This window comes from Brienomyrus brachyistius, chromosome 18 (genome assembly GCF_023856365.1).
Source record: "Brienomyrus brachyistius isolate T26 chromosome 18, BBRACH_0.4, whole genome shotgun sequence".
NCBI classification, from domain to species: Eukaryota; Metazoa; Chordata; class Actinopteri; order Osteoglossiformes; family Mormyridae; genus Brienomyrus; species Brienomyrus brachyistius.
The window spans coordinates 14362375-14387420 of NC_064550.1; the positions used below are offsets into that span (position 1 = coordinate 14362375).

Below are 25046 nucleotides of genomic sequence, written 5' to 3' on the forward strand. Positions count from 1 at the left end.
AGACTGCCGGAATCTAATTGAACGGTGCCTTACAGTCAGAGTGGCAGATAGGCTGACGATGGAGGAGATTCAGCTCCATCCCTGGTTGAAGTAGAGCTGACAGTGGGCTCATTGCAAAAATTACTCCTTGCCTCTAGAAAGGTATGCTGCTCTCTCACTTAATAATAAAAGATACAGATGATATAGCAGCTGCTTTGCATCAAGGTAGCTTGTAACCCTTGGGGATGGTTTATAAAGCAACCATTGTTGTACTTTACTTTAGAAACTTAACATGTCACCATTTGAGGCAAGGGAGAGGAAGTCACTGCTGAGTCTTGGGACAGGTAAGAGAAAACCGTCCTTGTGTCTCATTCATGTGCTCACCACGAAGGTCTTCATGATTTCTTTTGCTCTTGGAACCAGTGAACAAGTCTATTTCCAACAACTATGGACAAAAATGCTCTGTGACTGAATGTTTTGCATAGGTTCCAATTCCTATTGTTTCCTAAACTGCATTCTTTTCTGTACATTCATACTTTCTTTTGCAGAAGATTGATGTGATGTGAGCATTAAGATGGGAGGTGCAGACACAGCGCCAGCGAGACACAAAAACAGATGGCATGAACATGGCAGTGTTCTGTGACGCCAGGCATCTTAAACAATGCTGAGCTGTGCCTCAATAAAGATTCAATTTTGCAGATGCTCTTTATATGTGTTTTTCATCTCTTTTGGTGTCTCTAACCATGGTTGCCTGAATATCCAAGCCATGTTATGATGATCTGACCTGAATTAAGACGAGGGCAGAGCAAAGGGGGAATCCAGAATCTTGTGGTGATGCATGCTGGGTACTTTATCTAGGATTGTATTTAATGATTGACTAAGAGTCAGAGTCTGGCATGTTTTATTAATTACAACTTTACTGAGCAGCACTACAACAGATACAGTGATTTGCACAATAGTGTGGCTTTGTGTCTACCTCAGACCCAAATTTATACTTGCTGCAAACACTTTCTCTCAGTCACTCATGCTTGTCCTGCATGTCTTAAGGGTTGTTTAAGGTAAAACTAATGCTACTGTAATTCTCATTTGGGCAGCATATGTCATCAAAATGTTTCTCAGCATAGTGTAGCATATTTGCTGCTTGGTTTTGAGCAGTAGGATGTTGCAGTTCTGCTCCAGCTCATGGGAGTAGTTCTTCACTGGAAGCACACAGATATGACCAGAGTAGTACTTCCCTCTTGGACCTGTAGCAGACCATTAATGTAAATTACTTGTCAAATGCATTTTAGATCACTGAGGTAGGATATGCTACTAGCTTGCAAGCTGTGGAATGTCATCTTTCTACAACACTCCTCAAAAATCTGCAAGGATCTACACCCTTGCTGAACATGAGCTACTACCTACAGGAGCATCTTGAGACATGATCAACTACTGAAGGTTATGTTATGGTGCCATAAAATTAAATGTGTTTTTCACCCTACTATGTGTTATTTTATACTAGAAGCAGCAAAACATCTCTTCTACAACAGCTGAAAAAAATATATAATAAAAAATATTTAATTTGTTATAATCATGTCATATGACAAACGTCACCTTTCCCTGTATGCAGTGGTGAGCAGGGTTCCCCTAACTGCTAATCAGCAAAGCTCACTTTTTCATTGGTGGATTAGCTTTCATTAATTGTAAATCCACTAACATTTTCACAGGTAAAATAAATAAAGTTTAACAGTCAAAAACATTAATAAAAGTTTAAATCATACATATTTGTTCCTGTCTATCATGAGCGTGTCTGCAACAGTTTATCTGACACGCTGTTGACTACTTATAAACACATGATGCGATTCGCCGATAACCTTTCGGATTTAAGATAGTCCAGCTAAGCAAGAAATCCTGCTTTTTGGTACAGTCCCCAGGTTGTATTTTCCAGGTTCCGATTGACAGAGTAATAGACTAATTAAGAGCTAAGACCCTCCTTCCTAGGTCCAGGTAAGCAGTGCTATGTTTGTAGTCCCCAATATGTGAGATATTTTCTGCAAAAAATAAAATGAAGATGATAAAAAAATACAATTTCTACACTACCATTTAGTTTCCAAAGTCTGTTTGCAAAAATCCTGCAAAAATTAAAATGAAATAGCACCATTTGCATTTTAATTTTCCACTCATGTATGAGTCAGATGTAAAAAATTTAATTAAAAACCCTTTTTGTCTTTTCATTTTCCAATTTGAGTTTTCATTTCCTACTTTGCCGTTTCATTTTCAAGTTCACAACATGCAAATATACGTTAATCAGAGCGGGGTGGTGGGTGGAGCTACGGATCACTGCTGCGCTTTCTCAGTGCATTTGCTGATTCCGTTGCCTTCGTGTTTCTTGCCCATGGTCAACCTTGTCACACAAACTAACTCTAACACATTAACTCTAAAAGTATTTGGTGGATTTTTTTCATACTTTGCAGATAAATTGAAAGTTCTGGAAATGCTCACGTTTTGAGATGAATCTCACCGAAACTGAAGCAGCACTACATGGTGATAACAAACAGAAGGACAGCCTCAGACAAATTTATCTTGTCAGCATCTTAACTAAAAAATTGTTGGATTTTTTCCTGACTTTTCATATACATTGAATGGGTGAAGATGTGGACCTGTTCAAATTCTGCCATACGACACTTGACCTTTTGAACAGGATTTGATTTATTTGATTGAGTTACTCTATTTACTGTATTTGATCTTCGATAGATCATAATACTGCTTCACAAAAACATTATTAGGATGAACGTCTGCATCTGATATGCCAGAGACAAATCACATGCAAACTGAAGCAGCAGCACTAGGTGGCATCAGAGGGAAGGGAAGCTACAGAATATTGACGGGACAGTCCAGGAAATACACTGTTGTCCTGTCAACAGCATCTATTTTTTTTACAAAGCAACTGATATATATATACTTATTACTTATGATGTTTGTCATTCAGATGGCTGTACTACACTGTACGAATATTTAAACAAACTCTTTACTTTTTGGAATTTCTTTGAGTCCAGTGATAATCAGCAGGATTGGGCATGGGACACTGGCATTTTTTAATGTGTGCTCTGCAGTGGGCTGCCATTCTGTCCAGTCTATAGACTATAGCATTATGCCAGGAAAAACACAGAAACCCAAATGTCCTTAACTCTAAGCTCATCTGACCTATCAGGTTGGAACTTAATTTAGTGCATGTACCATGCCTCATTACGACGACTCAAATCACACATTCTTCACGCCATGCAGTTGGAAGGTATTTGCTGCAATATTTAATACTGAATGGATCTTGCAATCCCTGCATTTGTATCTGAGACACTGCAGTATTAATCATTATTTTATCTGACATCAATAAATATAAACAGCGGCAGGTGAAGCATATACTTCATACTTCATACTTGTTTACTGTCATTTTCTTTGACACGGTTGTTTCCAAAAAATATATATTTTAATCAAAGCTTTACTCGCACATATTTGTCACCTTTTGCTACTAAGTCTGTGTGATCAAATAACAACAACACACATTTGATTTAACAATATCTTTCCTTACTTTATTGAAGTAAATGAACAATGTTTATATGGAACCGTTGCCGTTTTGAGAACATGCCGTCATATGCCTTGTGGGACTCTCCTGCACAGACGTCATAAAAAATAAGCCTACCTTACAATCGACGTGCGGATTTCTTCTTAAATGTGATTTGATGTGATTGTTGTCGCGGATGCAGTAAATATTTACACTCTTTGCAATCAAAGCTTCCCGTACAAAATATAAACAAAGTTATACAAGTGATTAATTAGGGAAAAAAAGGTTCTGTTTCTTAAAAAATTGACCTCCCCTCCCCCAGGAAACATATTTAGCTCCTACAACCAGCTCTGCAAACACACCAGTGTGACATGCATTGACAACATTTAGGATCCATCACATTTGCACGTCGGTTACATTATATATCACCATTACACCATTTTTTATATATATTTTTTTTTGCAAAACATAACACTTGTGACTATTTAGCAGTTTGTATTGGCTTCAGAATTAGAACGCAGTTGATATTAAAAAGTTTAAGGTTGGTTTTTGTTGTGATTTTTGTCCTCAAGACAGGAAAGGTTGGGTGTGTAGACGCAGATATCTGTTGTTCAAAATGGCATTTGGATCTCTTAACAATGTAACTTGGACATGATCCCTTGCACGACTGTCCCAAAACAGTTTTTTTAAATCAAGATGAAAACGTGAGCAGAAAAAAAAGTAACATTCACTTTAATAAAGTCCAGCTCTTCCACGCCTCGATTGGTCAGCAGGGTGTGGTTATTCAGCCTTGCTATCTGATGCCAGCTCTCATACAAACAAGTAGTTTGACCACATTGTAATATTGGATGTTTGTGGAATGAAATGCAGTTCATTTAGGCAACAGACCCAAATATCTAATCAACAAAACACCCCATATTAGAACATTTACCCTCATCTGCCACTGACTGTTTGTTCTAAACATCAATGCAATCACGCTACACGTTACAGTAGGTTCACACTCACATGCAGTAGGTTCAGTCCAGGGTGATGGAGCGTGACGAGAGTAATAAGTGCATTGATGTGCTTTTCTGGCCAAATTCCTGATCAGCGAATCCCAGCCAGTACAAGCTGTCTCGTAATACCCAGAGACAGTCTGACGCAAAACCGGCACAACCACAACCAGTGAGGTTTCACACAGGCGCCTTGGTGCTGTCGGACCGAGGAGCAAAATGGCTTCAGCTACCCACATCATGGCGAAGCTTCTCAATGCCTCATTTCCTGTGATTTCCATGTATCAGAAATAAATAACATGTCTTTCCATGTGAAGGCAGGGGTTTATCCAGAAACGCCCTGATATTTTCAATTTATGAGTCTTCTATAAGTACCCATGAGGAATAAGCTTAGGAGAATCAGCTAGTGGCTCATGTCTTGAAGGTGTCCAGCACAGTAAAAAGCCACTCTGCTCTTTGGCTGAGCTTGTGAATAAACCCCCTCCATTAAAAAGCAATGCACAATGGATTTTGAAAATAACATTTTAAAAAGCATTTGAAAAAACGGTTCATTATGAGTTAATCAATAAGTGGCCGGTCTCGATGACGTGATCTAACCCAAACTAAATGAAAAGTTGGAAGCTGACATTTTCTTCTCTTTTGCTACAAGGTCAAAGCACTGACATTCATATATACAGGTAGCTTCTAAAGTTATGTTGTTACAAAATCCTAAAAGAAACATCTCTTTTTTTTGTTCCTTGCTACATTACATGTTAAGACGATTGAGGACAGAGTTGAGGAGGAGGCTTTGCAAGGTTGATCTGAAAGGCGTGTACTCCACATTTAGAACTTTGTGTTCCATGTCCATTAGCCACCTGAAAGAAAGATCTTCATGCATTCAAACCCTATAGCCATCACAATGTTCCCTCAGCTCTGGAGCGTTAATTGGAGGTCACTGATCTGCAACTAACCCCAAACATTAGCATTCAGATAAAGTCCCCTGTCGATCATCCAGCTATGAGGCTGAGATACCATGAGACGTAATGGCCACTCCTATATGGATTCTGAAAGTAGTTCTCAGGAGGGACATAGATTAATTAACAGCTTTCTCTGTTGAGATATTCCAGACATTTCTATATCCCATATGGGCCAACTGCTGGCAGTACCAGCGCCAGAAGTGGGCCAGCTTTAATTCAGAACTTTCAGTGAATTACCTATTCAGAACTCATTGGTTACATTGACTGTCTTGAGTGGAAAATCCATGAATCATCAAAATGAAGATGTTCACATGAATGCATCTGGCAGATAAATCAAATCCAGAAACTGAGGTACTAAGGCAAGGGTGTCAAACTCAAGGCCCACGGGCCGGATAACATCCTATTTCTACCAGAACTGGCCATCCGGTATATAACACGAACATCATTGGGACTACAAATCCCAGATTGCACAGCGATAGTTGGTGCACTGGCATGTCAATCAAGGTCAAGGGCTGCACCAAATCACACTGCGATGTACTCGTGATTATATGATGCACGCGAAACAATCACCAGGGCTTTAGATAACAGGTGAAACATTTGTTGGACGCCACCTTTTCGGTACCATATGGATGCTTACTCACAGTTTGCTAAGCAGATTAACGTGCACGTAAAAAATTAGTAATCTGTATAAATTCCACATATCCTGATGTTTAAGAAATGTGCGGGACTTTTAACTGCAGAAAGTACTGCTAACTTATGGGTGTAACGATACACACCTTACTAATATTGTAGATGTACAAAAAAAATTTATGACATTGATGTGTTTTTCATTATTTTTAATGTGATCTCTCATTTATTTGTTTAATATGTCAGCTTGGTTTGTTCTGAATTCTATGATGTCTTGGGAGAAGATAAGTTCATATTTCTGTATGACTCATTCTTCATAATACATCTGACTAAACATGGTCAATGCACAACATTTTCAATAAATATTAACCTGGTTTGGACTCGAATTCAACCTATTTTTAAATTTTGGCCCCCTCTGTGATTGAGTATGACACCCCTGCATTAAGGGAAGGCTTAACACGCTGCCAGTCGTTTTCCAGTGACCTGTTGTTTCATCAGCAGCATCGTTTGAGGCCTGCACAGCGTAAGTAACACTGCAGATGTTCTGCGACTAACAAACTGAAAGCAGTATTTTAAAAAGATCAGCACTTTGACAGATAGTGTACATTCACTGGGGTCTCCTCATTCTCTCAACCAGGAACCAAGATATCTCTACGGATGAAAATACTAGTTAATTGTGGCTCTGAAGAGAACTTTGTGCTTTCTGGAAGTTCCGTTATAATGATAGCATCCTTCTATTTCCATAATGAGAAGTTAAATTTTAGTTCTCACATAGTTTAAATATGAACTGCTAAACATTCTATTTTAAGTCCACCCAAGTGTTAAAGAAATGTCAGGTGGTTGGCTGCGGCATTTGAGATGCCATTTAGTTAACACACAAAATCTCCAAATTTCAATATAAGGAGGATCATAAATTCCATTCTGGCCTGTTACTCCCAGTCACATCCTACTGAAGCCTTTTGGTAATAGTGCTGACGATGGAAAAGGAAAGTGAATAAAATGAATCAAAATGAGAACATTGGGTTAGAGGAAATACTGCCCCCATGTGACTAGCAGATGAACTGCACTTGTCGGGCATTCTGGATGTCTTCTGTTGTGTGTAAATACTCTACCCTCTTGAAAAGTATAATATCGGCAAATTAAAGTGAGCTTTTAACTACACTCTTGCACTTCTTTTGTGGGTTCAGACTCAAAAAGTACCATCATTCCTGCAATTTGCTGCCGGTACTTACAACTAAAATAAAATTAATAAAAATCTAATTGCTGTGCTACTTACAGTACCTGTTTTTGAACTGAAATTTTAAAAAAATGATCTTCAGCATCAGGACATATTTGAGACTCAATATATTAAGGCCTTTGATTGAGCACCATTTGTTTCAGTGTGTTTATTAAATTGCATACTTTTCGAATTTTGGTCTTCACAGCTTGGACATTTTGGGCCTCCATAACATTTTGGGTTTACTTCTCCGAGATCTGATCTGGCTGGTTTAAGCATAAATATTTAGGGATTTCATAGATTATAGAGGTAAAAAGTCATCTGAGCCAAATGAAATATGTCACAGTTTGTCATTCGGAAGTTTGTCGTTCAGTAAGATTGTGACTGGCAACATATTGTGGTCCACAATAATCTTTAGACAGGACATAGATGCTCTTCATTTTTAAATAAGAATGGGGAAATGTTTATTATAGAAAACTGCATTTCACAATCATACAGCACAGAGTATACCAGTGTAGCAGGGTCTTATTACTGCATGAAACTTTTGTAGTTATGGGCCAGCTTTTTATAATTAATGTCACATGTGCATATTAGGACACAAGCTGTGAAGACCAGGGAGGTTCTCGGATGAGCACCTGTTTCCTTCTTGAGGGCAGCAGTAGGACAGTAATGGACCCAAGTTGGAGAACATTGTTTTAAAGTAAATATATATATACGATATATCATAAATATTCTTCAAGAAAAAAAAAATCCAGTTTTGAAATTGTTGCAGTGATTGCCATGCATTTAAAGATTAAATAAATTGTAAAAGTATAGGAAAATTATTATTTGTTCATAAGGTAAAACCCTGCTAGCTGTAGTTTTCAATAGTCATATTTTTGAGTTCTAGTAAATATAGAACAGATAATGATATTTTATTTTTGTCTCTGCAAAACTAACATAGAAGACAAACTCTGCTGCCTGCAGGACCGACCGTAGGTCCTGATGTAACAGCATTAGCCATCTGGAGTATTCAGGGTTCAGCATCCTCGTGGCTTTCAAAGAGTCGCCTTGAAAGTGGGATCCAGCGACGTCTCTCCGTCAGGAGACTCAATGTAATTGGCTGATTCCTGTAGCTTCAGCAGCATGGCCATCTGGATTGGAAGGATGGCGGTGGTGAGCTTCATTTCGCATGAATTGCAAGTGGCTTCATAAAGCTAACATACAGTAATATAAAGCTAACATAAAGCTAACAAAATGCTAACATAATGCTAATATAATTCTAATATAATGCTAACATAAAGCTAACAAAATGCTACCATAAAGCTAACATTAGCTCTTCTTTTCGACCAGAAACAAGCATGGCGAGATTCAAATTTTCAAAAATGCAATGCGAGTTTTGTATAAATCACTCTATATAATCCAGTTGTATTCCTTCAATAAATGACATCTTGGAGTCTTTTGGGTACATATTACAAGGGAGCAGAAATGTAAGCATCAAACTGCAACGATACTGACGGAATCTGAGGGTTTCAGAATGTGGTCATGAAGATCAGGAAGTTACATACCAGGGGGTCTGACTCCATAGAGCTGGGCAGGTTCTCCTTACACACCCTGTCTTCGCTGGGTTGTCCCACACCCCCAGGAGCCATGGTAGGTGGGGGCAGGTGAACCAGCTTCACCTGATCTTGCTGGGCTGAAGGCCACGGAAGTGTCCCCCTCACCCATTCCACTGGGTCCTCCCAAGCTACCTTCTGACCATGGACCTGCAGCATTGGAGTGGAAACATCTTTTTGGAACCCTAAATCTCTTATGTTGACCCACCACGACATCAAAGAATACATCCATGACACATCAAAGAAGATTCCAGTAATCACTCACTTTGATGCCATCCTTTGCACCCTCTTGCAGATACGGGATGATGGAATGGTTCCAAAGGTCAATAAACCAGGAGCGGAACTCTTCCACGGTTACAGGGCAGGACAGAAAAAAGCAGGGTCCTGTAGACACGTCGATAAACCGCTCAGGCTAATGGAACCAGACAGCCTTCAAAGTCCATCAGCTCAAAAACATTTATACCAAATCTCTTCAGCCTCATGGAAACGTACTCTCTTGTTGCTAATGGTAAATTCACATGACAGAACTAATAACTAATTTATAATGATTTGCATAGTGTACGTCAACCATTAACATCACCATCTTCTCTCTCAAGACCATAACTGAAAATATCAAATGGTTAGATTTGAGCTTTTCTCAATCTGCCCCTTTTCTATGCAAAAGAAAGAAATGCACACACAAATTCAAAGAAATACACATTGCAGTGCCACAGAAGGGAATCCTTGACCATTTGTGTGTAGAGAATCTTACCAATAAGGAAGTCAGAAGTGCTATGCTTCTCCAAGAAGGCGTGGAGGTGATACCAGAGCTTCGGGACCCAGTCCAACACCCGTAGAAGCCCCTGGCTCTCCAAATTGCTATCATTCTCTGCTTCAACCATTTTTCTGTGCAGGTAGCGTACAAGGAACCCATTGGCTGGCTCCACGTTATTGGAGAATGTCACCATCCTTAATAAGAAGAGTACGGAAAAAAGAGACCTTCAGAGAGAGTGCATCCAAGTAGAACTGAACAAATAAATCTTTTTCCCTTCCCTATTAAAGGGTTGTTTTACTCAATTTCCTAATGCAAACGCAATGAAGATAGCAAACAAGGGAATACAACAACACAGAAATATTAGAACAAACCTTTATGCCAGGGGTCTCCAACTCCAATCCTGGAGGGCTACCGTCCAGTAGGTTTTCTATCCTACCTGGCTTCTGATGAGCCGCACATGTTCCTGATATTTACCTGAGAACAGGTGTGGCTCATCAGAAGCCAGGTAGGATAGAAAACCTACTGGACGGTAGCCCTCCAGGACCGGAGCTGGAGACCCCTGCTTTATGCGCATATTTAACACTTACTTATAAATTCAGGGGTAGATAATTCAGGTCCAGAAAGTAAAAAATCCAGATCAAGATTTTGTTTCAACCACCCAGCTGAGTACTCTGTGACTATGACTCTTTATACTCAAATAGTTGAACAAACAAAAGTTGAAACAAAATCTTGGTCTGCAGTTTTACTTTCTGGACTTGAACTTTCCACCTCTGCGCAAATTCTTGATCTTGCATTGCAGGTTATTATGCTCACCTGAAACTAAGATGCAATCCATGGTTGGGCGTCATCTTCACAGGCTGGTTAGTTGTTCCAATGATGTATGGGCTGAAATGATGAAAATGGACAACAAACACATTTGAGATGTAACTAATGTGACCATCAAGCCCATATAAAGTCCATGAATCCCCTGTTTCATTAATCACACAACTGCCACTCACCATTTATGATATTTGCAGGTTAGAGCACCATTGACTAGCTCACTAATCGCTGAAGCATCACTGATGTCATCAAGGATAATGACCAATGGAAGTTCACCCATACCGCTCTCTCGGTCAATCTGATTGGCCAGGTTGGATAGGTAAAGCTGAAGGTCCTAAGAACAGAAACAAGAAGTGGATGGTAGGACAAAACGTAGATATATCACTACGAACGTGTACGGCGGACTGCGCATTGGGATTCAGAGCATGAGATCCCACCATGATAGATGGATAAGAGAATATGGAAGACGGATGGACGGAGGGCTGGGAACCTGGCCGGTCCCTCACCTTGCAGGATTGACGGTGCATGTTGTAGGTAACAGCGATGCCCTCCATGGCCTCACGTCCACTACGCTCCACCAGATACTCGGCCAACCGGTAGGTGAGGTAGGTCTTTCCGGTGCCGCTCGGGCCGGACAAGACAAGCCGGCGGTGCTTCAGCAGTAGGCTTATGTAGTGCTGCATCATGGGTTTGGGGATGAGAGTCTCAAAGACGAGGTTGTCCACGCACTTCTCCTTCAGGCCTGGGCGCAAGAGCAGAAAGAAAAGCCTGTGAGGATACCCAAGGCTTCCCATGCCTTTCTCTTCTGAAAAGTACACGCATGTGAGTCATTATGTCATGTGCAGGGCAAAAGGAATATGTTCAGGAGCTAGAGCACAGTCATTGAAAAGTACCAGGATAATTTAGAGACTGTAGGCCGTTGATGTGATCCAGAGTAAAATGAGAAATTTTGGGATAAAAGGTATGAAAACAAATGCTGTTTTTTGAGACTGCATCAAGAGTCAACTGACCTTTCAGAGTCACAATGACATTGCAAGGGCCCTGGGCCATACAGCGGGAAGGCGTGGACTCGGGAGGCTCCGCCCCCAGCACCCTTTTTCCATGATTGATCTGATAGCTGTAGATAGAGTCTGCTGATAGCCCAAGACTCGAGGCAGGATCCACTATGTTGACGTAGTCCTGGTGATAAACAGACGGGTTAATCAGTAGCTACGGTAGATTTATACATGATGGTCTTATGGTCTACTAGGTTCCATGTTTAAATTGTTCCGCGAGATATTCAACAAAAATTGCTCCAATAAATATACAACTAAATGATATTAGATAAAGGTGTGTGATAATTAAAGATGATGGACCAAGACTCACCTTGAAGGCCTGGCAGATGGCTGCATCCAGCACAGTCCAGTCTGTTTTGCCATTGACCTTGATGGAGCCAATGAAGAAGTCCTGCTGCTTTACTTCCTGGAGAATAACAAAGAAGAACACAGGAGAGGATGGCGTCTTCCAAGAAGCTCATTGTCAAAACCAAAACTGTAGCATGGTAATGTGTCATGACTGCCTTCTATAAATGTTGGTATTGTTGATATGGTTGCTCCTACACTAAAACAACAGTGTAAAAGGCCCAGAGACTATTGACATAAATTGAGTTTTATTATATATTTTAATAGCACTGTTAGAGTTCTACTGACAATTTGTCAGTATTAATAAGTTGGTTATTATAACAGGTTTGTGCCAAGGCAGATGATTTCTGAGTAGCATGAAAGTGAAGGAGGCTCACATCCTTGAAGACATGCTGATCGACGATACAGACCACCACTCGTACACAATCATCATTCTTCTGGGAAGGGAGAAGACACAATGCATTTGTTGGGGAGATGTCTGCAAAGAGATGGAAAATGTTATATACCTTTTTCACACCTTTTACACACATATCTCAACATCTGAACATTTAGACCAACCTGGCACAGTGCTCTCGTTGAGGCTCATGCTGAAAGACTTTGTGAGGGACATGGTCATAGACTGTCGTGGTGATGAGGCTAGGAGTGACGTCAGACCTGACGGCTGGGATGTGGAAGTAGTTGGTCCAGGGTTGAGGGTGGTGACTGTCCCAGTCTTGAGGTGGTCATTCTCAGCCTTGAGGTTCTCAACGGTCATCTGCGAGTGATGAAATTATCCTCACACTTTACTCACAGTAACTCAGTATTGCTGCTTTAGTGAACTAAACTGAATTTATTGTCAAAAATACAAACACAGATAGCGTGCTATGCTAAGCAGAAAAATCCAGAAGACAAGGGAGTAGAGGAACAATCACCCCTTTGTTGGACTAGTAGTGTAAGGTCAAATGTGTTAGATATACAACCACACAGTTAATGTTACTAGGGCAACTTTGTGGGGTGTAGCGTTAACTGTGTTGAGTGTAACGTTAACTGTGTGGGGGGTAATGTCAACTGTGTGTAGTGTAACGTTAACTGTGTGGGGGTAACATCAACTTTGTGGGGTGTAATGTGAACTGTGTGGGGGTAACATCAACTTTGTGGGGTGTAACGTCAACTGTGTGGGGGGTAACGTCAACTGCATAGTGTATAACATCAACTGCGTGGGGTGCAAGGAGAATTGCATGGGGGAAACTTCAACTGCAGAATGTGTAACATAAACTGCGTGCAGTGTAAGGTCAACTACACAGGGGTAACAAAGTGCGCAGTTTGTGACATCATGGGATGTAGGGGAAGCATGCTAGCATCCTGGAGGAACACGCACTTGCATGTTGTTCATGGCTTCCTGCAGCTGCCCCAAGTGATGTGCGGAATTGAGGGCCTCCAGCCGGATGTCCGTCAGCATCCTTTCCTTCTCCCACAGCTCAGAGCGCAGCTCTGTCACCGCCTTTTCATCATTTTCCGTCACCTGTGTTCCCTCAGCAATTCTATGACCAGACCGAATTAGGAAGATCATGTAAGGATACATATACTGAACAACTACATAAACCAAAGCACAGGTAGCATATGATTTTAAGCTATTTGTGCACGTAGGTGTTTGGTCGATCATCCGAATTATTAACAAAGTCAACAGTAAATCGATTTCCCCTCTTTAGATACCTCATACCGTTGCAGCGTATGAGTCAAAGGTGATAATGTGACTCACGGAGCAGAGGCGGCAGAGGGCGGGGACTGAAGAGGCACGGGCACCGCGTCCCCCGATTCATGGGACAGTTTTGGGGAGGAGGGAGCCGAGGAATCGGGTGTGGCGATCTCCTCGATATCCGAGTAGGACGTAGTTGATTTGGGGCCTTTCTTGATGCTGAAGGCTTTGTTGAAGGAACTCTTTAACTGTGGAGGGAGGAAAAAGTAGTTCACATGATCATGAGTATGATATACCTCACTGGTAGGGATTACGTATGTATTTCTGTTTATATTTTGGTTAAAAAATGCATATACTTGCATATTGCATCAATGTTCCTAACTTTTCCTTCTGATTTTATCTGTTAAGTATGAAGCTGTACATTTTCCCGCCTTCACACTTTCACTACAGTTCAATGACTTCATCAGTAGCACATTTTCAATTTCACCAAACCTTTCATGCTCCTTTTTTAATTCAGACATCCCACACTACTGTATTTGGGACAAAGGGAGACAAAAACTATACAGACACAAGCTTCTGTAGCAGATGATCTGAGTAACAGCAGAGACCGCTAGATGAAAGCAGTCAAATGAGACAAAAGGGCACAGAGAAGACAGCAGCGTGAATGCCAAAGGTCAGTTGATCCCCAAACATGCAGCATGACTTCAGGGACATGATTTTACAGCCCTGTTTATCCACAGATGGGCACAGGCACCTTGAGATCTCAGGAAATATGGGCGCAGAAGAGGTGTTAGCACCATGCTAACTGCTTGCAAGGTCGGCATTCCAACACATCGATAATTAGTTGGAAGATTAAGAGTTGAAGACAAGAATGCTCAATGAAGAAAAACTTTCAACCAATGATATGGAAGAAAATGGGATGCGGCCCCATTTCTTGATGGGACAATGATCACATGACCCGACAAAATACTGTGGTGAAAATGTAAAGCTGTGTAAAGCATTTGTAAGGTGAAATGTTACACTTATCTCAAAGTACGAGTTGCTAGGATGAGTAGCAAAGGGTCAGGCAGAGGACAACTCACCTCAAACACCTCAAATAAAATGCAAGGAGGCAGAGGGGCAAGACCAGAGGCACATTTAACGTGATATATGGAGCAGAGGTGTTCACAGGAAAGTCAGAAGCACGGAGATATGGGCTTGTGTGGGCACATACATCAACCACAGAAAAGCTCTTAGACAACTATTTAAGTATGAAACCAACTCAGCTCATTTCTATCTAAATAATAACTTTACTTAATCAATTGAGTGCTGGAAGACAATGACAACCCACAGACCTAGCTTTGACGCCCCAAGAAATCCAGGAGGGCCTTCACATAAATTCAATTAGAACCGCCTAATTACCAAAAACAATTATTCATACTGTGTATTCTGGCCTGTTACCTTGCAGCCCTCCCCACCCCGGCATATTTGATATAGCGCCCTACCCAGCTCTTTTTCTTCTTCTTCTTGGAGTCGGCGTCCTTGTAGCTGCCGATGCTGGAGTGGCTGGTGACGCTGTTGAGGCTGGAGATGCTCTCGGAGGAGTTCTGCCGTCTGATCCGTAACTCTGCAGGACAGCACAGTCACATGATACAGCAGCCATTCAGCTACACAACACACATTCAATGCTGCACTTTGGGAATCCCGGTCTCCGCCGACCTTTGGGGGTCATGTTGGGATTATTGAGCGCCCCCTGGATGACGGCCTGCGTCTCTGTGTTCTTGGCCTTCAGGTTTTCGATGGTCTCACGCAGCTCCAACAGTTCAGAGTCCTGCAAGGACCACAGATTTCGTTCAGAAGCTCACACATGCAGGTAAGTTAAGCCTGGTCAGAAAACAAAAAATTAGCCCTCAACTACTAAGGCTACAGCTAGAGATGGACACAAATTACATTCTTCTTTTGCTTGAGCTGGATATGAAATAAAACCACTCCTGTAAAAAAAGTTTAGTAGCTCACAGAGAGGTTCATACTGTAAGATGCTTATTCAGGCATCATTTAAGAGCCCCCAGTGAGTGGGGGTGGTGGGAGGGCATACAGTTTAATGCACGGAGCCAATATCTGTAACAGAGTAGATGGTCCATTCCCAGAAGCAGTTAGGGGTGAACGGCAGAGAGCAGAACATGGACACTCTCTCTCTCCCTCTCTCAGCCCGTTATACAGAGGAGATAGGGCTACCCTGACACTTTGCTCAGCCCTATTGCATTTGCGATACTGTGTTTCCTCCCCAGGAACAAGTTCCCAGGTAGAATTATAATAACATAGCAGTATAAAGCCTCTCTGGTTCACTTAAACTCAGGCAGGGGCAATTCTAGGATTTTTTTTTATGGTGGCGAGCATAAGCGGGGCCATAATTCATACAGAGGTGGTAACCTTACCATTAACCAATGATATGTTTTGAATTAAGGAGTGATGGAGAGGAGGAACTCTCGGGGCCAATCAGCTTTCAGCTGCGGTCTATTGCCTCAGTGGCCCCACCTTAGTATACATCCATATAAGGAGTATATATATAGTAGTATAGTATACTCAGTATTGCTCTATGGAAGTCACATACCTTTTGCTCGGCGCTGACGGATAGGGACTGCAGGCGTGCGGTCATGAGGGTCAGGCTCTGCTCAAAGGCGGCCACCAGGTTGGCCTGCAGGAAAGCAGAGGACAGTGACATCATTACCAGTGTACACCCCTCACACACAGAGGGGAGGGCTCAGCTCGGGTGTCCGTGGTGAGAGGCTGCGACCAATCAGTCTTATGTCTTATGGTGCCTGTCCCATAGCTACCTTCTGCACATGGACTGTAATAGTGTAATAGTGTTTCTGCTGAGAAGAAAATAGTACAGGAATGCCTTGGTTCAATGGGAGCAGCATGTAAATGCTTAATAAAGCAGCCTGTCATATTTAAGGACGGCCACATAATTACATCTGTCGTCTGAACAAAGAGCACAGCACCATTTGCCTTACATATGTTCAGCCAGAAGGGGGCGAGAACGTATAACAGCAAAGTCTAAAGAGCACGCTCATCCAATAAGTCCTATGCTCTACGCATTAAGTCCCCACAAATTTGATCAGTGACTGATGGAAATCCTATAGAAAATGAGCCCTAACCGGTATAAAACCCAGCTCAGTGTCTCCATTACGCGGAGCTCCACTTCACCAAACCCGCAGGTCAGAACCAAATGAAACAGCCAGAGTCTGTGTGGATATTATCAAATTATCCACAATTTACTACACTTACATGGCACCAGATTCCCTTTGCTGGCATTTTCCCCAATGAACGTCTTCCGTTTTCACACCCCAAATGATGTTCTGTTTTGTAGGCTATGCATCGTTTGCAAATATTCACTGAAAACATCTATCCACTTTTTGTAACCACTTGTTCAATTCAGGGTCCGGAGTCCATCCCAGAGGCTACAGGTGCAAGACAAGGAACATCCCAGGATGGGGCACCAACTCATCACAGGGCACACTCACACACCAAGGACACATATACGCAATTCGTGACTCCAATACATAATAGCATTTTTTGGACCACAACACCACAGGGAGAGCATACCTCTCCACAAACATGGAGCCACAGTAGGGAAATTAACCCAGCTTCCAGAGGCGTGAGGCAACAGTGCTAACTTCTGCACCACCCTACATTGAAAACATACAGACCTTTATTTTTACGAAAGAACAAGGAGTTGAATAGCTTTGACAGCGATATAAATTTTGCAGAGTCTCGCCAAAAGCCTCGTTAACCTATGGGATATCCGCTGCTGAGCGTACATACAGCCTGGCTGATTCACTGACAAGGTGCAGGCCCGGGGTGCAGATCACGCACGTCTTGGACCAACTCGTTTCTGTTTCAGCACATTTAGCTGATTTTCTCTGAAGTGCGAAGGTTGACAGCACCCCACTCGATCTTTCAGGGACGCTGCAAAGCGAATCACAAGCGGAGGGAGAACGAGGCGGCACGTGCTGGGATAAGAGAAGACCGTCATGGCGGCTGAGTTTCTGAATGTGCTGCTGAAAATGGCTAAGAGGACCAGCTTCCTCTTAACTGGCAGAGAAGCCCCCAGTCAGAGGAAAACCTCACAGGCTGAGCCTGGAAACGTCGGCAACGGGAATGTAGGGGTCAGACAGTTACTCAGCACTGCCCAGATTAATGAACCAGTGGATACGATGACCAGACCCACTATGATGATGGGAAATTGGTCATGCATCTTATGAGAGACTCTAGACATCTAGAGGACCTCCCCTGATATGGTTTTGAAGAGGTTTGTGTTGACAGATGAGGACCTTCTTCCTCTGGGAAACCGGAAATCTAGGTCAGAGGAACTGTTCTACTACTGCAACTGTTCAACCACTGCAAGCTGTTTATAGTCTACCCACTGCACGTCATTTGGTTCCATTGTATGCCTGCATATTTCAAATGGACAGTAAGGTTTCACTGACACTACACTCTTGGGGTTCAGTGACCATTGACCACCAGTAGAGGGCAGTATGATCTTACTTAGTAAAGGGCCTCTGCTTTGCGTTCAGAAAGTTAATCTTCCCTTTCAGACCTTTCAAGGTTTCTCAGGTCCTCTTAGTTCCCAAGTGCTCCACATCACTGCTGGCTCATCTCTACAGCATGATGGTGCCTGGTAATTTCAGCGGCATTTCCGGAACCTTCCCAGTTTCTCACAGTCCGTATGCCTGCTGTGTTGAACCGAATAACTTGCGCTCCCATTAAGAGCATTTTCCTACATTAAAGGACATTTTCACTGCTTCCCAAACACAATTATGACTCAACCCTGACCCCTCACTAAGCCTGAAGGAGGAGAATGATGTGTGTGGGGGGGGGGGGGATTAATCTGTCTCACACAGACCAGAGCTCATCTTCTCAAAATCAGACACCAGTGTGGGTGTGAGCTCCTTCAGAGCTTCAGATCCACACCATTCAGCCCCAGAAGCTGAATCTGGGTAAGACAAAACCGACCAAAATTCTGTGATTCTATCCATCATTTGGTACTCAACAGCCTCTGATATTAAATTACACTAAGTCTATTAAGAGGAGTCTTATGAATCAGTTCTTCTTTCGGTTGAGTTCCAACAACAAGAAGGTTACATTAAAAGCAAGACATCAAAGCTGAGATGAACCTAAACCTCTGCAGGAATCTGCTGGCGGCGGCGTCTGTCTGATCATATACGGACACCTCAAAGTGATACTTATGATGTCATCGTTAATTATTCGCATTCAAAACAGAAAATCTGGGCAACAGGGGGATTAATTAGGGGAATCCTTTTGATTAACGAGCATGCTCAGATTCTGATAAGGCTTAGCATGGAACAGCCAAGTTTAAACAAGGAATTACTCTATTTGCATTATGTACTGCTTGCGAAATGACTAAGACACATCAGGTTGCAGATTACAGTCTTGGAAAGGGGCAACTACTTAGTCAATAGTTTTGCAACAGAACATCTTATCTGCAATGATTTATCTACAGATTAGGATGCCTACACAACCACTGGGCTGTCAGTCATTTGTACAAATACACGTATATAGGAATGTGTTTGTTTTCCATATCCCATCATGCTCTCCTTTTTTTTAAAGCTTACACAAGTGAGAGTGAAGTTTACAGTCCATCCAGTGGCCCCAGAGCATTTTTTTAGGGGGGCCTGGCTCAAGGGGCCAATGTGGCTACTCTGCCAAATCTGTCATTTTAACCAGTGACATTCTGATCACCGGCATAGAGCCCTACAGCGCCCCCCTGAGAAAGTAGGAGGTGAACTGAACTGCATACGTACATTAGCAGACAGCTGGGTGGTCAGGTTTGCCACCTTATCTTGGGAAGACTCCAGCTCCCTCCTCAGCTTGCGGATTTGCTGTTGGGTAGGAAAGTTAGCGATCAGATAATGCGGGAAGGTGGAGAGGATTGCGATGAAAACTTATGTCTTATACGACTTATGTCGACACTGATCATTCGGAGGTCTTCAGAAGCAAAAGGTGTGAGGTGGTTTGTCATGACGGCTGATGATGGCAAAAATGACGGGGGGGGGGGGGGGGGGGTTTATGCAAATACGGTGAAGTCATGCTGGGAAATGCGATGGCTGATGGGAAGTGGAGTCTTCAAACAGGGCTAGATGATGATGAGAAGCGGGAGGTCAAAGCCCTAAACTGATGAGGTCTACAAGCAAGGAAAACATGCCACCATCCCACCCAACAGCCTGGTGAATGACTCTTCCTGGGCTTTAGGCAGCAGTCAGGGTGAAAAGGCAAAGTGCGAAAAAGCAGACTCACCTCTCCCTGCATCCTCTCTTCAGCCTGAAAAAGCAAACGGGTCCAGGAGAGAAAGACAGGAGATGCATTTAGAGCCAAAGCGGGGAATTGGGGGGTGGGGGGGGCGCCATGAAAGAGCTGGGAGCAAGGGGTGAGGGTCAAGGAAAGAGCGGAGTGTGCGGTAACAGCTTTCATACATTAAATGTTAAAATTTAGCTTATGATCTCTAATTACATTAAATGTTTCTGCTGTCTCAATGCACAGAAAAGTGACACTAAGACTAAAGAATCTGAAAAAGGGCATCCATTACAAGTAAAACAGGGTGTTTATGGTTGGCCAGCTTTTAAAAAATAAAAATCCATCAATATCCATCCATTTTGAATTGTTTTTTTGCTATCAATTATTATTCATATTAAACTGAGAACAAATGGGAAGTCCCCTCAAAATCAGCAATACCCATGTTAATGGAAAGTCGTTCACACTGTTGGGCAAGTTACTCACAAAAGTAATCCATTACAGACAGAAGCGGAAAGTTCAGGTCCAGAAAGTATAAATCCAGACCAAGGTTTTATTTCAACCAACCGAGTATAGTCACAGTCACAGGGTACGAGACTGGTTGGTTGAAACAAAACCTTGGTCTGGATTTATACTTTCTGGACCTGAACTTTCCACCTCGGACTGTAATGGATTATTTTTGCGAGTAACACTGGCCTCCGATGAACAAACAAAATGCTTCAGTTGGATTATGGCTAGAGTTTTAAAAGTTGGGCCGTCTGATACGATTAATGGATCAGAATAAAATCGATTTCCGGAGTCCATTTGTGAGAAAAGGCCAGTGAATGAAGGAGTCAGACATCTCCGCTGTAATTACATTATGGACACATTTACAGGCTATCGCTGCAGACACCCAAAGCTATTCGCTCTTTCGCCGGGAGTACGGTAATCATATTTCTGTACGGCACCATCATGAATACTGTCACACTTCATACTCACCGAGGAATAGCTGGATGAGGCAGTGGATGCCAGAGAGAGCACCGAGCCGTGTACTGCAGAGACAAGCGGGGAGAGGAAACGTGGGGCGTTAAAACCATTCTGAGACCCAACCTCCCTAAAGCTCTAATGGAAGCGCCGCAACCTGATTGGAGCAAATGTCTCCTAATCGTGCAGTGGCTGACGGACGGGCTGCAGGAACGATGCCCCTGCTCCAGCCAAAATTTCCAAGATTAGCAGTGGGCTAATGCCGGACTCTTTACCCTGTATGTGGCAGTGTGTCTGTAATCAGAAGGTTGCTGGTTCCAATCCCAAGGTTGAGCAAGGCCCTTAACCCCTAATTGTTTCAGGGACTGTCAAACGGTTTTTTTTGGATGAAAGCTTTGTTAGTATCTGCTAAATGGATGAAATGTAAAAATGTAATGTGAACCCTGATGACAGACGCTGCTCACTTAGCAGTGAGTGAGCTGGGAGAAACCCAGGGCTGTCAAGAATAACATAGGCAGGTAGAGCAGGAGCGTGCGAGCATCACGGGAGCGGCGAGCAAAGGTTGGCGGCGTGCTCACCATCGTCCCCCGGCTCACGGAAGGATCCGGAGCGGATCATGCTCCGCGGCCGGTCCACCAGCGACAGCGTGCTACCCAGCGGGGAGACGCCGCCCAGCTCGAAAGTGCCGTCGTGGGCTGGGATGCTGTTGGAGCGGGTCATGCGGGGGGCGCTGCCAACGGGTGGGGGGGCCACTGTGTGAGCAGGGAGAGGAGAGTAACAATGGGAGGCTGGGAAGGGCAAAGCCCAGCTGCTTCGGAAACAGTAACAACCGAAAGATACTGTCTATCATGATGTATTAGTATGGGATTCCGTGCAATACTGGTCTGCCTGTCTCTCTGTCTGTCTGCCTGCCAGTCTGTCAGTCTGTCTAAACACTGTAGGTGACTCCGAAGTGCAGCACACACTGCTCACCAATGCCAGAGAAAGCTCCCTTCCCAACGGAGGTCTGGGAGACAGACGTGGGCGACAGCAGCTGCGGGGGGGTCTGGGACTCCGTCAGGCCCACGATTGCTTGAGAGTGGCGTCTCCCTTCCTCCTCTGATTGGCGGAAGCTGGGGAGAGGGAGGGACAGCCAGCGGAGGTGGGTTATGTCCATATGGCTGAGAATCACATGGTCAGCTGCACGGCCAGCAGGGGGCAGCATCCATGAGCCCCTGGTGACAAATCGAATTACCTTAATCCCTTCTTGGGCAGGGTGTTCCGATCCCTCTGGGAGCTGAGAAGCGGAGGACAATGACATAATTAAATGATGGCACATTTGCGGAGATGTGACGGGTGGCCAAAACACAACGGGGGCACAGAACCATTACTGGACACAGATTTACTCCAGATTGCAATTAATATCTGTCACTGGGCACATTGTATCAGGACCAGATTCACTTAAAGGATTATCGACCATCTGGGGCCACTTTTATACTTACTGTACTGTAGATATAAATAAACCGTGTTTACAACAGGCTTCCAGCTGTCCGAAATTATTAAACCAAAATGAGGAAGGCCACGCATAGTGTTTTGTAACTGGAGTCGGGTGGGGGGGGCAACCACATGCATAGCACGTTTGCAGACAGCCCCTTTATCTGCGTTTTACATGCAGGTGTGACAAAGCACACGGTGTGTGGGGCCCCTGAGATTTGGGGGGGCCCCCTGTTGGCCACAAACCGCCACTACACTTCATAATAAACAAACACATTCTTTACTTAGGAGATGCTGAAGCAGCATGTTCTGCTAACCAGCTAGCTAGCTGTGGTCGTCTGACTGTACTCACTTGCTATTTATTTCGTTTTTGAAACATCTGGGGGGGACAACAAATCTGCCCTTGATGACATGCCATTCACAAGCCCCTGTTACTGTCACATCAAAAACCACACTATCCTGTCTCGTCTCCATGGCAATGCATGGCCCAAGCGCTCTCAGAGAGCTCTGCGTTTGTGACCTCGCTGTCATCGCCGCCCCCATGGCTGGTTTCCATGACACCAGCTGTGCCGAGGCTACAGAAGGTCCGCTAAGGTGACTTACACCCAAGTGATGCAGCTACCTACTCAGTGCTGCACTATGCTGTGTTAATGAGGTCACAACTACGGGACCATCCCCCCGCCACAAGGTGAATATTTAATGCTTTCTAGCAGGCAGAATGTGTCATGTACCTCATAGTGACTGGGAAACACAAACTGTCGTTTTCTCATCTCGCCTAAAGGTGGTGCTGGAGAGAGAAGAGGTGACTGCCACGCTAATCTATGGAGGCTGCCAGTGTCAAGAGAGGCTGATGTGAATAAGTTTGGGGGGGGGGGGGGTTATATCTTTGCCGCAGCTCATACGGTGATATTCAAGCCTGCGTAAATGTTACAGAAAGGCAAGAGCTTCTGCTGGCCGAAATGAGGGGGCATGTCAGCATTGAGGGCAGGGTGACCAGTCTGAGGACGAGGTGGAGAATCTGCTCATGATTTGGAAGCCTGCTTAAAACAGGACACCTGCTCCAGGAAAAACAAATCTAAATGGTAACTTCCTGATGTCGCAGCTCTGATTCTAGCATGTATGTGTCCAGGGGCAGATTCGGTGTTTCCAGGGCCCACCTCAGAAAGTCACTGTGGGGCCCCTCTGCCTCCCTTTAAAATATTTGGAAAACTAAATAAATAGCTAAATAAATAAAGAGTAGAGTCAGGAGATGATAGGTAGTTAGCTGATTAGCAGGGCATGCTGTTTCAGCATCTACTAAATGAGGAACTTGTGTATTTATTATGTGGTGCAGTGACTGTCTATGGCCAACAGGGGGTCCCCAAACCTCAGGGCCTCATACAAATGCATGGTGTGAGTGGTGGTAAACACCGTCACTGTCAGCCTCCATCAGCAGCCTTTGAGAAAGGGGGTGGGGAATGATAGATGTACCTTTCCGTAACCGTGAGGGAGGTTTTGCCGCTGGGGGGCCACCCGCCTGGGGGTCTCTCCTCGTCTTGGGGCTGGGGGCCAGGGTAGCCGTCGGAGGGTGCCACACTCATGGGGAGGGACAGGGACTCCATGCTGCGGTGCAGGCCAGACAGGCGGGGGGTACGGCAAGGCCGAGTCACCGTAGCAGCTTGGGGAGTTGACGTTGAGGACAGGGGCAGGGCTGGGCGTCAAGCAGGGTGCCCCCATTCCGCTGGGGGCCACCAGGTCCTGGAGCTTGGAGTAGGACAGCTCTTTGGGGGGTGGCTCCGTGTTAATGGCCAGTCCGGCATCCTCACTGTTGGAGTTCAGGCTGTCCAGCTGGGAGAGGCAGACTGGCTTACCCATCAACAGCTTACCCTGAGCTCTGCAAATCAGACACGAGAAGGAGAGGTCAGTCACCCCCACCAACGTGACTCTCTGGGGGCCTCGCAGAAGCATGGGAACATCAACACCCCCAAGTGCTAAGTGTTTTGCTGTCCCATTGAGCAGCAGCAGTTAAAACTGCATTTTGAATGTAACCCGAGACGGGAAGGGATGCAAAATCAAGCAGACATCTTAACACATCAAGACAGGCTTTTGGGCAGAGTTTCGTAAAGACAGCTTGTCGCCTGCCTTTGACTCCAGCTGAATGCTCAGACACGGGAGCAGGGGTGGAATGTTCAGGTCCAGAGAGTAACAACCCAGACCAAGACTTTGTCTCAACCAAGCAGTTAAGTACTCTGTGACTGTGACTCTTAATACTCAACTGGTTGGTGGACAAAAAAATCTTGGTCTGGATTTTTACTTTTTAGGGTGTGAATGCGGTTCGGTTTTCAATTTTAGCAGAGGGCAGGAAGCGAGTGCCTTCAGCCCCCACAGATGTCAGGGGTGAGAGGCTCTGCGAGACCTTTAAGGGGGCAGAGGGGCTCTAAGGGCCTTCAGCAGGACCTGCTCGCAGGTGGGGTCTCGACGATGCATTCCTGAGATATAATTCAGCTGTTCAAATGGGCTCCACCAATGAAAGCAAAGTTAGGTCTAAATTTAGACATTAGCTAATTGGGCCCCCTGCTCTAAGATTTCGAGCTGCTTCCAGCTGAAGGCCCTTGATTAAGGAGGATGGTCAGGAGATGCCCATGAGGGCAAGAAGGTATAGGCTCCAGAGCAGGGCACAGAGCCTGGACATGGACCAACATTAAGTCATCGGAACATCTGGATATCAGCGTCATCTAGAGTGAGGCTCACTGACTATATTATTAACTTCACATATATGGATAAAATTA

At 44.0% G+C, this 25046-nt stretch overlaps 2 protein-coding genes across 4 annotated transcripts in view; one reads left to right on the forward strand and one right to left on the reverse strand.

The window, feature by feature from the left end:
• Positions 1 to 688, forward strand: part of LOC125713312 (serine/threonine-protein kinase pim-3-like) — a 104404-nt gene extending 103716 nt beyond the window's left edge. Inside the window, exons 7-9 of one of the 3 annotated variants that reach the window (XR_007383551.1) lie at positions 3 to 141; positions 263 to 323; positions 528 to 688. The gene's annotated coding sequence lies outside the window, so the exon portion shown is untranslated. Of the gene's footprint in view, positions 1 to 2; positions 142 to 262; positions 387 to 527 lie in introns of those variants that run through there. The other 2 variants (XR_007383550.1, XM_048984321.1) reach the window with 2 other exon arrangements.
• A 6774-nt stretch (positions 689 to 7462) lies between these two features.
• LOC125713515 (neuron navigator 1-like) overlaps positions 7463 to 25046 on the reverse strand; it is a 123729-nt gene continuing 106145 nt past the window's right edge. Inside the window, 24 exon segments of the mRNA XM_048984717.1 lie at positions 7463 to 8441; positions 8856 to 9053; positions 9169 to 9287; positions 9655 to 9851; positions 10471 to 10542; positions 10656 to 10810; positions 10983 to 11218; positions 11487 to 11655; positions 11842 to 11937; positions 12254 to 12354; positions 12435 to 12630; positions 13234 to 13396; positions 13615 to 13799; positions 15036 to 15157; positions 15250 to 15361; positions 16142 to 16225; positions 19356 to 19433; positions 19849 to 19872; positions 20821 to 20873; positions 21384 to 21557; positions 21778 to 21917; positions 22040 to 22081; positions 23749 to 23907; positions 23909 to 24151. Of these exon segments, the coding sequence (XP_048840674.1) occupies positions 8346 to 8441; positions 8856 to 9053; positions 9169 to 9287; positions 9655 to 9851; positions 10471 to 10542; positions 10656 to 10810; positions 10983 to 11218; positions 11487 to 11655; positions 11842 to 11937; positions 12254 to 12354; positions 12435 to 12630; positions 13234 to 13396; positions 13615 to 13799; positions 15036 to 15157; positions 15250 to 15361; positions 16142 to 16225; positions 19356 to 19433; positions 19849 to 19872; positions 20821 to 20873; positions 21384 to 21557; positions 21778 to 21917; positions 22040 to 22081; positions 23749 to 23907; positions 23909 to 24151 (3214 nt within the window). The 3' untranslated portion in view covers positions 7463 to 8345.